At 30.7% G+C, this 13,042-nt stretch overlaps 1 protein-coding gene across 1 annotated transcript in view; it reads left to right on the top strand.

Moving 5' to 3' along the window:
* Nucleotides 1-13,042, top strand: part of LOC143254938 (uncharacterized) — a 66,478-nt gene that overhangs the window by 7,831 nt on the left and 45,605 nt on the right. The window contains exons 2-5 of the mRNA XM_076509848.1: nucleotides 1,588-1,717; nucleotides 5,173-5,310; nucleotides 5,983-6,117; nucleotides 9,098-9,931. Coding sequence (XP_076365963.1) covers nucleotides 1,619-1,717; nucleotides 5,173-5,310; nucleotides 5,983-6,117; nucleotides 9,098-9,931 — 1,206 coding nt within the window. The 5' untranslated portion in view covers nucleotides 1,588-1,618. The remainder of the gene's footprint in view (nucleotides 1-1,587; nucleotides 1,718-5,172; nucleotides 5,311-5,982; nucleotides 6,118-9,097; nucleotides 9,932-13,042) is intronic.

Raw genomic sequence — 13,042 nt, 5'->3', positions numbered from 1 at the left:
CAATATGACCTGTCCATCTCAAACTTCTTTGTCTGACCAAATCTAGTAGATCGTATTCTCCCGTGTGCTTCAGCACCTAAGAGTTTAATGTTTTATCCTTCTATGATAATTTCAATATTTGATACTTGCTGTTTATATAGAATGCATTAACTTTTTTCTTTTTCATATGTCTACCATGTTTCATAACCATATTACAGGATGGGCATGACAAGACAATTATAAAGTCTAACCCTGATTTTGATTTTCATAGTTCTAGTATTGATTAGTTTCCAAATGTTGCACTATCTTTACCATTTCTGGTGATCACTTTTTCATGGGTGTCTGTTGAATAAACAAAACACTGTTGAAATACTTGTTTAGTTCCTGTATGTGCTTCTATCAAATTGTGAAAAGAAACCCAATATCTAGCTCTTACTTCATAGTTAACTTACTCGTCACTTTGTGTAAACAGGCAAATGCAAAAACTTCTTAAAACCCAAAGCAATAGAATGCATACCTAATGTGAAGGATAAGGATGAAGTTGATGTTACTGATGGGAACCAGAGAAATTATATTGTATAATGATGAGAGCTAATAACGTGGAAATTTACTGATATGATAAACTATAAACTATATTAAAATCATTTTATATTATGTCACATCACACTTGATTTCTTGAAATACGAGGAGTCATAAAAGCTAAAATGCATTTATTTAGCTAGGGTAGTTCATTTAGTAGCTGCCCGTTATGATTTTAGTGATGGAGATGCAAGGGAGCTATAAAGGGGAAGGGGTGCCATGAAACCTTAAATATTTAGTGAAAATTGGATTAACAAATGAACAAATATTTTTTTACAATTTTGTTGTCTATATATTGTATTTAGTACTTTCAGTACATAAACTAATAACATTAGGTTAAACTTTTGTTGCTTAGCAGTATGACAGTCGTTGACTTCACTTTACTGACTCTTTTTTTGGGCAAACTTGATTTTGCAAAATTTATTTGTTTGAGCTATGAAGTGTGAGGTTAAGGTATTCTGTAGGCTGTAGGTGATAGTACTTGCTCCATCACTTTTGACAGGAGGTATACTAGTATTATTACACATAAACAAGAGCTAAATTGAAGGTTTAAAAACCATTTGCTACATTTAAAGTCATCAGTGCAAACTTGTAAACAAAATGTGTATATAGATTTGAGATGTATGTGACTTTTAGCTAAAATATTGTTTTGAAGTAATTTAGTTAATCAGTTTTCAAGAATATGAAAAAATAATGTCTGTCTTAGTTGTTTGAACTTTTATCTTAAAAATAGGATAAATTATAGGTTCTGAGCTGTTGCTGAAAAACATTCATATTATACATTTGCCAAACTTTGATAATTATTTGACATATATATATGCACACACAAACACTTCAAATGCATATTTGCTTAAAGTAATCCTTAATATTTACTTTTTACGTGTGACATAACTTAAAACAGTATATTAAGTTCAACTATTGACAGTAGCTATAAGTATGATGACATAGTAATTATATTACTTCTAGCATTGATCGTTCATAGTTTTCATATAGTAAAATATAATTGCTGATAAAGATTTTTTATAACAGATACCTTGTTTAGCCATATGGTATTATTAGAATGGCAACAACTTTGCCAGAACCATCATCAACATCTAGTCCACCCCCTCATTCAGCAGCTTCGTTAGTATGGCCACCCCATACTCAAACCTGTTGTGAGGTAAGTAAATGAAAAGAAGAAAATTATTACATTTATATTTTGTAAATGCTATATCCCTGATGATAGTGATATTTGAAAGTACAATGAATTTTTATTTTTAATAGTAGTTCCAGTGTTGGCATTTCGTGTAATTTTTTCAAAATCAGGTTTATAACCTTGTCTTTCACAGAAGTAAATACTTAATTCTCAAATATTACACTATTTTCTATATTTTTTGTGTACAAAAGAGTTGTAATGTTTTCTAAAAACTTAACAAATGTTATGAAGATATGATTGACATATCAAAAGTTATAGTATGAAAACTGATGGTAAATTTAGAATTAAAAGGTCCGTCACATAGAATGAGCCCATGTGGATAGCATTAAAGATAAGAATAGAGCATAGAGCAATATCATGTGATTTTTACTTGTTTGGTTTTAGTCCAACAGTTTGCATTGATGTAACTTCTACTGAAATGTTAAGAAAATATAGAGAAATGTGTTTAATCTACATGTTTAAAAATATTCAGTCATAATCAAATAAAATATTGAGCACATTAGGTGTAATTTTCGGATGATTCTTTTAAGTGTATGTGAATTTCTCTTCACACAGAAAATTCTTCCTAATTGAATGTTCTTAGCTACTGCTAGAACAACAGGCCATTCAAGCTGTGTTTTCTGAATAATATAGCATGAGAGATTATACAAAGATCATATTTGAAATAAATGTTTTAAGTGTTTGTAACTTAAACACATGCTCCTAAATTTAGTGGTTTTTTTTAGATTTAATTCTTTAAATATTGCTGCATCCAGCTCATTTTTATTGGCCATACTACATGATTAGCCATAAAAAATAGTTCTAGAAAAATACTCATTGGTTTGCAAATATAATGTTTAATACCCCATCAGGTGTATTCCATTTACATGGTTAAATTTATTATAAAAATTATCTTTGGCTTTAACCAACTTCTTGGTGGCAATTTTGTTTGTTTTTTATTAACAATAATAGGTAGATCAGCTGCTGTCAGTTTTCTTTTTCTTTACTGTGATTTGTTTGAAGTTACCACTTTCAGTCATGGTGGATACTATCTTAGTGAAGTGAGAATACCCTTTACACCCAAGTTTTGCTACATTGTTTTAGTTAGTTAGGTGTTAGTTGTTAAAGATTTACTAGTTTAAATTCTGGATCAAGTGTTCCAATTCCTATTTCAAAGTCCTTCCATTCCAGACTGTGACATACTTGTAATTCTAGTTGGAATGGTTTAAATCATCCTTCACTATCACCTTAAACATCAGAGGTGAAACCTGCTTTACCTCTGTCTCAGGTGTCTGTAATCTCTAAGACTCTCAGCCTATGTCATGAGCTGTTTTGAGTGATGAAAATATTAGTGGAAGCAGGGGATTAGGCTGGTCTAGAAATTCCTGAATAATGTTGCATCAGGTCTGTGTGATCTCATGGTTCCTTCATGACTAGTGGTTGCCCTGGTAGTAAGCTTTTGTACTTTTAGAAAGGCTGAAAACTGCCTCACAGTTAACATCCTATCATCCACCAGCAGCAAACTTGGTCTCTCTGAGATGATCAGTGATGATACTAACTAGTGCCAGGGTGGCTCTTCTCTGGTCAACAATTATTCATGGGTCCTTGGACCTGTCAGACTGCACACAAAAATATCCTGTGCGATGAGATTAAACTTTAAGGAGAAGTTCTTCATTTGCTCTAGGTGCATCAAGTGATAGTCCTTCCCTAGGCTGAGGCTGTAATGAGATATTTGTAATTTATCTCTGTAGCATCAGTCTAATATTTAGGAGGGGGTTTCTTCTAGACCCAACAAACCACTACCAATGACTGTTTTTTTCATCCTGATCATAAGCCCTCAGTGTTGTGGAAAAATGCCACTTCTGGTAAAGACTTAGCCCAATGGTACAAGAATTTGAAGGACACTAAACAAGGCACTTGTCTAGAAAAATAAATATTTACAATAAGAGTATCCATGGGAACTATACCAATATCTTTTTTCCACTTGCTCTGTGGCATTTTGATTACACTAATATTCTTTAAAGCAGCCTGCAGGATCTTCAAAACATTAGGAGGAATCAGCAGGTACTATTTCATAGAACAGCTTTGTAGTTCTTGCAACATTACAATTGTTTTAAATATGATGTAAATAGTGCCTAGAGCACTATGTTATCTCCCAGCTAGCCTGATGAGCACTGGCATTTGGTAAAAAGACTCACTGACACAGGATATGACAGATATAGTGTGGTTAGCATATTTTTACATACTAATCTTTCTTTTCACTTACAAATTATTAAAATTTATATAGGAAAAGTAAACACTTGGCAACAAATACAGGGTTTTCTCAGTGTACATGATATTTATATGGCTAGGGTCAATTCTATTGTCAACAAGGATTATCACACCCTTGGACTATCACATGGCTCGCCATTAAATCACTGTCTCATGCTACAGTGAACTTCCCTTGTGATACTCTTGGTGACTCATACTACTGCTGTACATAACTAAGGTGAAAGAAACTTGTTCCCTTTGATTGAAATTACATATTAAGAACAAAATGCAGAATACAACAGAAACTTGAAAATTGTTGCCTAGTATTTAAGAGGGTCAAAATCTTATGATATCCTCATATCGTTAATAATATACAATCCTGGTCTATTTTAAGTGTTAGAGTTAGTTTATATAGATATGTAGGTTAAACTGCTTTATCCTTTTAAGAATATGTAGTCTTTACTGTGAATTTATTTCCAGTATTTGTTTTTCCCTTCTTAATAATTGCATTCTGTATTTACTTTTAGGTTTTCTGTGATTAAATTTAAGGTGGAATAAAGTTAATGATACTTGAACTGATTTTTTTTGTTATTTTCATGGGTGTCTCAGGGTAACAAATATTGGTAAGATGAGACCAATTTTATTGGTAGATAAGTAAGTTAATTTGACCTTTGTAATTTGATTATATAATATTTAATTTCAAATTATTATTTTTTCTGTTGTTATATAGATTTTTAGGGGTTGTTTATGTTGTATAGTATACACATTACAGTTGTCTGGATAGGTTTCAAGATATTGAATTTTGTTGTTGTTGTTATTAGAATTAGAAAATTGAGATTGATATATCTAAAATCATTGAGATGTTTGGCCATTCTTTGAGTTGTATTTTAGAGTGGAGAAATTAAAATGATATAGAGTGATATCCTTTTGGATAAGAAGTGGCTGGCTTTCTGTTTGTCTTCTATATCCTTAAAATTGTATGCTTTTATTATCTTGCATCACATGTATGTGCACACTTCTTGTAAACTTTCATGCTTATGAATAACAGTTGGATGAATTACTGTAATTACACCTTTATAAATGTGTAATGTTATTAAAAACATCCAATGCAAATGCTGTACACTTTAAGTGAAATAATGTGACAAAGTACTTCAGAGAGCTCAAATACTCTAACATAATATGTTTGACAGGCTGATTTTATAAGTGAAGGTGCTGCAGTAAAGGAATTCCATGGTGGAGAGCAACATTATGACACTTCTTCTGGAGACATTGATCAATATGGAGAACCAAGCAACATAGTCTCAGATGAACGTTATTCAGCAGTGCAGGTTAGGTCCTGTAGAGCAAGAGGTTTGAAGTCATAAACTTATTTTGTCTGATTTCATCTAGTCCTGAGTCCTTGTTGTAATGTTATCATTCAATATAATATTTAACTGTAAGAGAGATTTTGAGTACAAATTTATATTAGTAATAATAGCAGAGAAATACTTAGTTACATAATGCCCTTTATGTGTAATTGCTTGTAGAAATAATGTTGATTTTGTAATATTTCAATGTTCTTCACTTGGTGACTCTGAGAAGTTGGATAAAATATTTTGTACAACTCAGACTTTAAGTTTTGTATATTTTTGCATGTTTTTAGCTAACATGTATGAATTTTTCATAGATATGGTTTTGCCTCTCTTGTAAATTGTACAAAAGAAAAGTTACCTCAAGTTACAAGTAATAGTCTGTGGTAAAAAGTTATGAAAGAAACTTATAGCGTCATTTATGTTGCAAGTTAAAACATGATATACTCTAAAGTATAACAATACAACTTTAATAATTTAGTAGTAAATTTGACATGTGGTATCAATTTTAAATTCCAAATTTTGTATTTGGTTAGTACTGTACCTAAAGATTTGTGTGTAATACAGTGAGCTGTAGAAACCTCTATACCAAATTGTATGAAGGTCCAATCAGTCTCACAAAAATCAACTTGAAATTGTTTTAACACTCAGGTGTCAACCCTTCCAGTTTATTCAGAAGTGAATCAAGGAGCAGGTCCAAGTTCTGTAGAAACTTCCAGATCAAGTGAGCCAAAGCATTATGTAAATGAAAATAACATGATCCAAGATGCTGTAATAAATACTCAGGTATGATTAAGAAAGAAATTCTATATTGAATGTGATTGAACAGATTTTTTTGATATCTATGTATAAATATTTAAAACTTTTTGTGTCATGAACTTTAGAGGAACATTTGCTTTAATCTTATATTGTAACAAGTGTAATTCATGCTATTTGATACAGTTCCTAATTTTCAGAAAGATTAAGTTTTATTCCATTTTAAAACCTTTAATAGCATGTAGAAATTGAGAGCACTTGATAGTTGAATTGACTAACATTCTCATCAACTGCTAGAGTTCTAAGAAGCATGTTTACTACAAAACTAGAAACATACAATAATGTACTTTAAACATATATTTGTTGTAATTTGTTTTTCATTCTCTGTTATTTAAGCATAATACTTTTTCTTATGTTACTTAGTGTTTGAAGCTGAATAGAAATTAGATATTTGTTCTGTACATAATTTCAATTTCTTCTCTAGTTTTGTTTTGAAATATTAACTGTGAGCTTTATTATCACACTAGTGTATGGCTCATCAAAAATGAATATGCAAAATACTTCCATTTTCACCTTATAGCATATCTTAACTTGACATTTCATAGCTAACTTAAGTCAGTACATTTTGTGAAATCAAGCATGACAAACAAAGAGGCATAAAAGTACAATTGGAGGAAGTCAAATGTCAGTAAATTTCTTTATGAGCCAATTAAACTCAAGATCATTCTTGAAATGAATTTGTGTCATATTCATAGAATAATTATTGATAAAAGTCACTTAGATTAACAACTTCTAATATATAGAAAAGCCATTGTATTTTGGTAATAGTTTGTTCCAACAGTGGCTTTTTTGACATGTTGCTTAGCAACAAAAGTATAACCTAATATTGTTGTTATACTATGTACTCAAAGTATAAAGCAAAATGTGCAGATGATAAAACTGGAAACAATTTGCTAATTTCTTAAGTTAGTGTCTTCACTGATTAAATCATTTTGTTCTTCATTAAAAACATTAATGATATAACATGAAGTAGTTTAATTCAGAAATGATATGTTTAAAATTGAATTGATATTTTTTAGTTTCATGATAAGTTGTATGGACTTGGCTATGGGTTAGGTGATCCAACACTATGTCTTTAGGCTTATTATACCAACACTCACTACACTTAAAAGATTTCATGTCATCCCCTTCTTTCACAGACCTTTTGCACCCCTATCACTAAAATCATAATACGCAGACAGTAATCAAGCTGTTCTGTCAGGATAAATACATCATTTTGACTCTTATGACTCTTTGTTTCAAGAAATCAAGTATGACATGACACACACTAGCTTTTATATAGGTAAGATTTCAGGATTTTGGGAACTTTTCAAATAATTTTCTTGTGAAGGAGCATGAGTATTATAAACTTCAAAGATGAAAATTATAATTTGGCCTTTTAACTACATAAATAATGCCAGTCCAATATGTGTTAGCAAAATTTCAAAATAATAAACATTACAACTCTGTTTTATACAAACAGATTATTTTTTTTAAGTAAAGTATTTCTACTGTAGATTTGTCTGTGAATTTACAAAGTCATTACTATGTTAATCTGAGAAAAATGTAATTTTCATATTTTACTTGTATTACCTCTGGAAGTTTCTGAATGAATACCAAAAGTTTTTTATGGTAAAAAATTAATGTTTTATATCTTGTTTTCTCTACCTAACATTAACAGGATCAGTAATATTTTTTTACAGAATGACTACACATTGTTACACATAGTAACAATTATTTATCATAATGGAGTCAGCTGTGTAACCCTTTCACAACTGCTTGCCTTTACTTTTATACTTTACAATACGATTTAAACCTTATATAAATTAACCACAGAAGAAGTAACTGTAAATGACAACTGAAACTACAATTCAATGACGAGATACTGGAGCTGATTTTATAAAATTTTGTTCAATTTTTTTGTTCATTTACTTTCATCACACAAACTAATAAGTTTCTAATTTTCAAATTTTACTAATTTTGCTCAGTAATGTATTACAACAAATGAAAAAAAAAAGATAACATAATAAACATGAAATTTTCAGCTTGCATTAAAGTCTACCTATCTTCCTAATTTGTACTCACAACTACACTTTCGTAGGACTTATTTTTTTCACAGTATCTTGTAAGTCTGCAAAATTGTTAATGTTTTTTAAAAATATTTGTTTTAGAACATAAAACAGATATCAGGCACTACAACAGAATGTTTGCAAACTACTATAATGTAACTAGCTTTCTGTGTAAGTCATAAATAGGTTAAATTTCTGTTAGACATACAGAGCATAAGAACATAATAAAAAACAATGAAACAGGGACTAAACATACTTAAATTGTTATGTTTAATACATAGCATAAATTCTTGGGGGTGGAGTTGGAGACTTTAAAAATGTGTATAATTCACAAGATATAATATTTGTTTGCATATAAATAAAATGTTCTGTGATAAATAGATAAGTAGATAAAAATAGTATTGGGTTATTTTTTATATTGTATAGTACTATTTACAATTTTTAAGAATAATTTTTGTCCAATTAATTTTTTGTATGGAATCAAAGTTATTGTTTTATAAATTCAAGCTGGAAATTATTAAATTTTTCTAAGGGATAGTTAACAGTTCTTAATTAGTAATACATGCATTAAACATATTTTAAGGAACTGACAGTAATTGCATATTGAGTTTCATTATAGTTGTCTTTCTTTTGTTTTTTAATCTTTTTATTGATGCATTATTCTTAAAAAGTAAAAATATTGTATATTCCCAAAACCAAAACCTTGATTAGTAAAAGCTTTTAAGTTTGGGTGAATTATGTGGACTTTCTTATATTTAAATATTTATTGACATCAAGAAGAAAATGTTGTCTATACAGCAAAAATATGTTCAGTAATTTTTCTTTTCAAGTTTAAATATTAAAGCAAAATGTTCCAAAAATATTTTATTGCTTGAGAGTTAAAATTTTTTTATTATTTTTAGCCCTTCAGTTCTCGTAGCCATTCTCCCACTATTAACCAAGCTTTAGCAGGAACTGCTAGTGCAAATGGAGATCTTGCAACTTCTCAGAATAGTATACCACAGCATCATTCATGTTCTGAATCTTCTATTGATCGAGTACCAATTACAGTTGAACAATTAATGTTGCAGCATGAAAATTTAGATGGACATACTCATACAGCAGATAGCTTAGGTATCCCTCTGGTTCTAGATCGAACAAACTTAGCTGCAATTATAGCTACCTCACAATCAGAAGGTCCAGTCTGTTTGGATACCTCAAATCTTCATCGACCACATTTTTCTACTAGTCACCTATTGCAACAGGATGCTTTGCTGACTAATGAACACCATCAACTTGCACTATCTGATGGAACCAACAGTCTGTCCCCAAATCTTATACCATCAGTGTTGAGTCAAAGAGAGTTGCTGACAAGTATGATTCCATTGGCTTCCATGAAATCATCAGCCAGCCACAGTATGGTTTCATCTTTTCCTATCAGTCATAAGCAGATGCTTGCTCAAAAGTATGCTGCAGAAATTGAAAGACCAGAAACTTTGCCTTTCTCTGCACATGTACAAGAACATGGCCAATATGTTGTTGAAAATTTGGATGACAGGATTTCAGCACATTTTGCAGTAACTTCAGGCATTGGTGTCTTTATGGATTCCCAGGCAGTCACTGTTTATCCTACTCATCATTCTGTGTCAATAGTCTCAACATCTGGTTCTCCAAACTTCACTGTTGAAGGCTACAATCTAGAAAGAGGTGCAGCAGTTGTAAGCAGCTCCCAGGAAAACCATGAGGAATTAATGGAGGTAAATAAATGCACCAGATTAGGTATGAAAATAACAGTGTTGAAATTAATTCTGGCAATTGATTCAATCAAAATAATTTACATCCTGTAACTTTCATTTGCATTAATTATTATCACATAAAATACTTGGTTAATTGAATTTAACATTTTTAACTTTTCAAACTGTCTAAGTAATTGAAATATTGCCATTATGATTTCTCATTATTATTATTGATTAATTCAAGATTATTCAGTTTAATCAGTTACTGTCAAACTTGCAAAACTAATCAACTACTCAAAATTATAGTTTTTGATTTATACAGTTTTCAACTATTCAAATCTCATATGAGAGTAATAGATAAGGTAATTCTGTTCATCACACTGAACCCTCTATCAGAACTTGCAGATGAAATTGGCACACATACCAAATTGTATACAGTTTTTTTCCTCAGTGGAAACTTTTGTGACTGAGCAATGATGTTCTTGCACAACATTTTAAACTTTTTTTTAAAAATTCAAACCACTAACCAGGCTGTTTTTTCTTATCTTGAGTTTGAGAAACATTGAAATGTTGAGCTAGTGAGGCAACTTCAACAGTTTGCAAGATGCCTACCATCTGGTTATTACATAGTATCAGATACTTATCTTCACCCTGTCCAAGGTTATGGTATTAAACAGTCCATGCTTAAAATTAACACCAAGTTCTTCCTTCACTCATTGTTGCTCAAAAGGTTTTCTTATTTTTACATTAAGGGGTAGTTTTTCTTTCTAGAATGCTCAAGACAGTTTTATATACATTAAAAAGTCTCAATGAAAAAAGAGGCATAATTTTATAAACTTGCAAATTTTCAGAAACTTTATAATTTCTTTTTGTTTTTTCTGTTCTAATTAACAGAATTTGATGCATGCTCAAAAATAGCAGCAACTTCTAGCAAGCAGAGAATTCATTGTGCCCCATTTACTTGTAATCTATTGGACAGAATTAATTCCTTTAACAACTTTGTGTTCAAGAATATTGCAAACACAAAGAAGAGTTTGTTGTCTTTTAGAGGAAGAACTATAAAATTTGAAAATGCTTTTCACATTTCTGGACAAAAGGAAAATTACTACAAACCTTAACCAAAGCTAAATATAACCTGCAAATAACACAGTGATCTGAAATAGGTTGTAGAACAAAATCTTGAACCTTTACAACCCATCATATTTGCTACTTTGTCTTTTCTTAACTTAACTACCCTCCCACATTTACTAAATGGTATATCCCATTTTTCCAAGTCTTTTGTAATGGTTTAAAAGTAGCTATCTGTTATCTTGAACTGCACCATTAAAGGATAGGATTCATTTTGCTTCACCTTCTTTTATTTAGCAGTTATAAACTATTAAACCTGACTTATGTTAGATACCTGAGGATCCGTTTAAAAAAATGATGATACAAGATGTGTTGTATAAGTCTTTAATCAGTACTTTCTGATATGTGCTTGGAATTCATTTATTGAAATTTGTGCATGCTACTCACTGTGTATATTTTCCTAAAATCTGTATTCCTGTTTTGAGTAGCAATTCTAAAATTGTTTGTCAAAATCAATTAATGTTCTAGAATGATAGACAATAGAAATAGGCAACACTGAAACAATGTTCCAAGTTTTTATTAATTTGCGGGACATTTTCATTGCACACAGTGCAGGGAGAGTAGAGGTTGGATTTTGTCCTATTGCCATTAATTTTGCTAATTTCATGACATTAAAAGATTCCACTGTGAAAGTTACAGTGTAACAACTTACTGACGAAGGTGAGTGGTCATGAATAAAAGGGTTTTTCAGTAGATAGAACAGTTCAGTGAACTTTCAGTGGTCTCTTTCTAGCCATGGAAATTGTTTGAACCATGACTTGAATTAACCTAGACCTAAAATTCTTTTGATATGTTTGGTTGATAGGCCAGGTTGACTTCTTGAAGACTTTGGCTATACACTTGTTCAGCTTACAATGCATAGTTTCTCTAATGCTGAAACAGAAGTGTGACATTAGACAACTAGCTCATCCTTATTGTTGCCAGCATGTTTGTTTTGAGTTCCAGAAAGTAAAACATGTCAACTGCTTTGCCATTTTGACTTGGATGTAATTTTATCCAACTACTCAATTCTTCAATGACACTGCTTGTTAACTGCAAAATTATTGTAGAACATGTATTAAAAAAATGTAAACAGTTTGTGTTACACTTATACTATGAGAACCATAATTTACATAACACATAAACAGAATGTTGTGTATGATATAATAAACAATAAGAACAACTTTTTTTATTCTTTCATATTTGTAGTTTTTTGTCCTATATAACACTAAAGACAAAGCACTTAGTTCACAGCTAGGTTTTCTTTTAGGCTTTTTCGTACATGAGTACATGTTACATTCTGATGTAGACAATGCAACTGTAACTATCAATATACTTGAATTTGTGCTTTGAAAGCCATATCTAAATCTCTTCTGTCTTTACTAATTTGCTTAACATTTTATATATTGTTTTCCATATCAATTTTCAGTAACAACTACATGATATATATGTTGAAGTTATATATCAGTTGTATGTGAACTTTTTCTCTAAGCTACTTATGTAAAGTATAATGAGAAATACAAAATATATCTAATATATCAAATTATATAAAATGTTTATAGTAATAACATTTGAAATACAAAATATGAATTAAAAAACAAAGGTAACATTATTTACATGTAATTTCTTGCATGGCCAGGTGGTTAGAATGCTCTTTCCATAATCTGAGGGTTGAGGTTTTAAATCCCCGTCCTTTCAGTCATGGAGCATTATAATATGATAATAAATCTCACCATTTGTTTGTAAAAGAGTAGTCCAAGAGTTGGCAGTAGGTGGTGATGACTAGCTGCCTTTCCTCTCATCTTACACTGCTAAAATAGGAATGGCTAGTGCAGATATCCCTCGTGAAGCTTGGTGCGAAATTCAAAACAAACAAACAGACAATACATGTAACATCTTCTAAAAAGTGTTGAGACTGCTTTATCATTTTGACTTACCAGCATTATACTTTAACTCAATTCTGCAACTAAATATATTTTCAACTGCTATATTTATTACATATACCCGACTACAAGCGTAAATATT

This window comes from Tachypleus tridentatus, chromosome 7 (assembly GCF_004210375.1).
Source record: "Tachypleus tridentatus isolate NWPU-2018 chromosome 7, ASM421037v1, whole genome shotgun sequence".
NCBI classification, from domain to species: Eukaryota; Metazoa; Arthropoda; class Merostomata; order Xiphosura; family Limulidae; genus Tachypleus; species Tachypleus tridentatus.
Note: the sequence above shows the minus strand (reverse complement) of the source record. Positions and strands in the feature narration are given on the sequence as shown.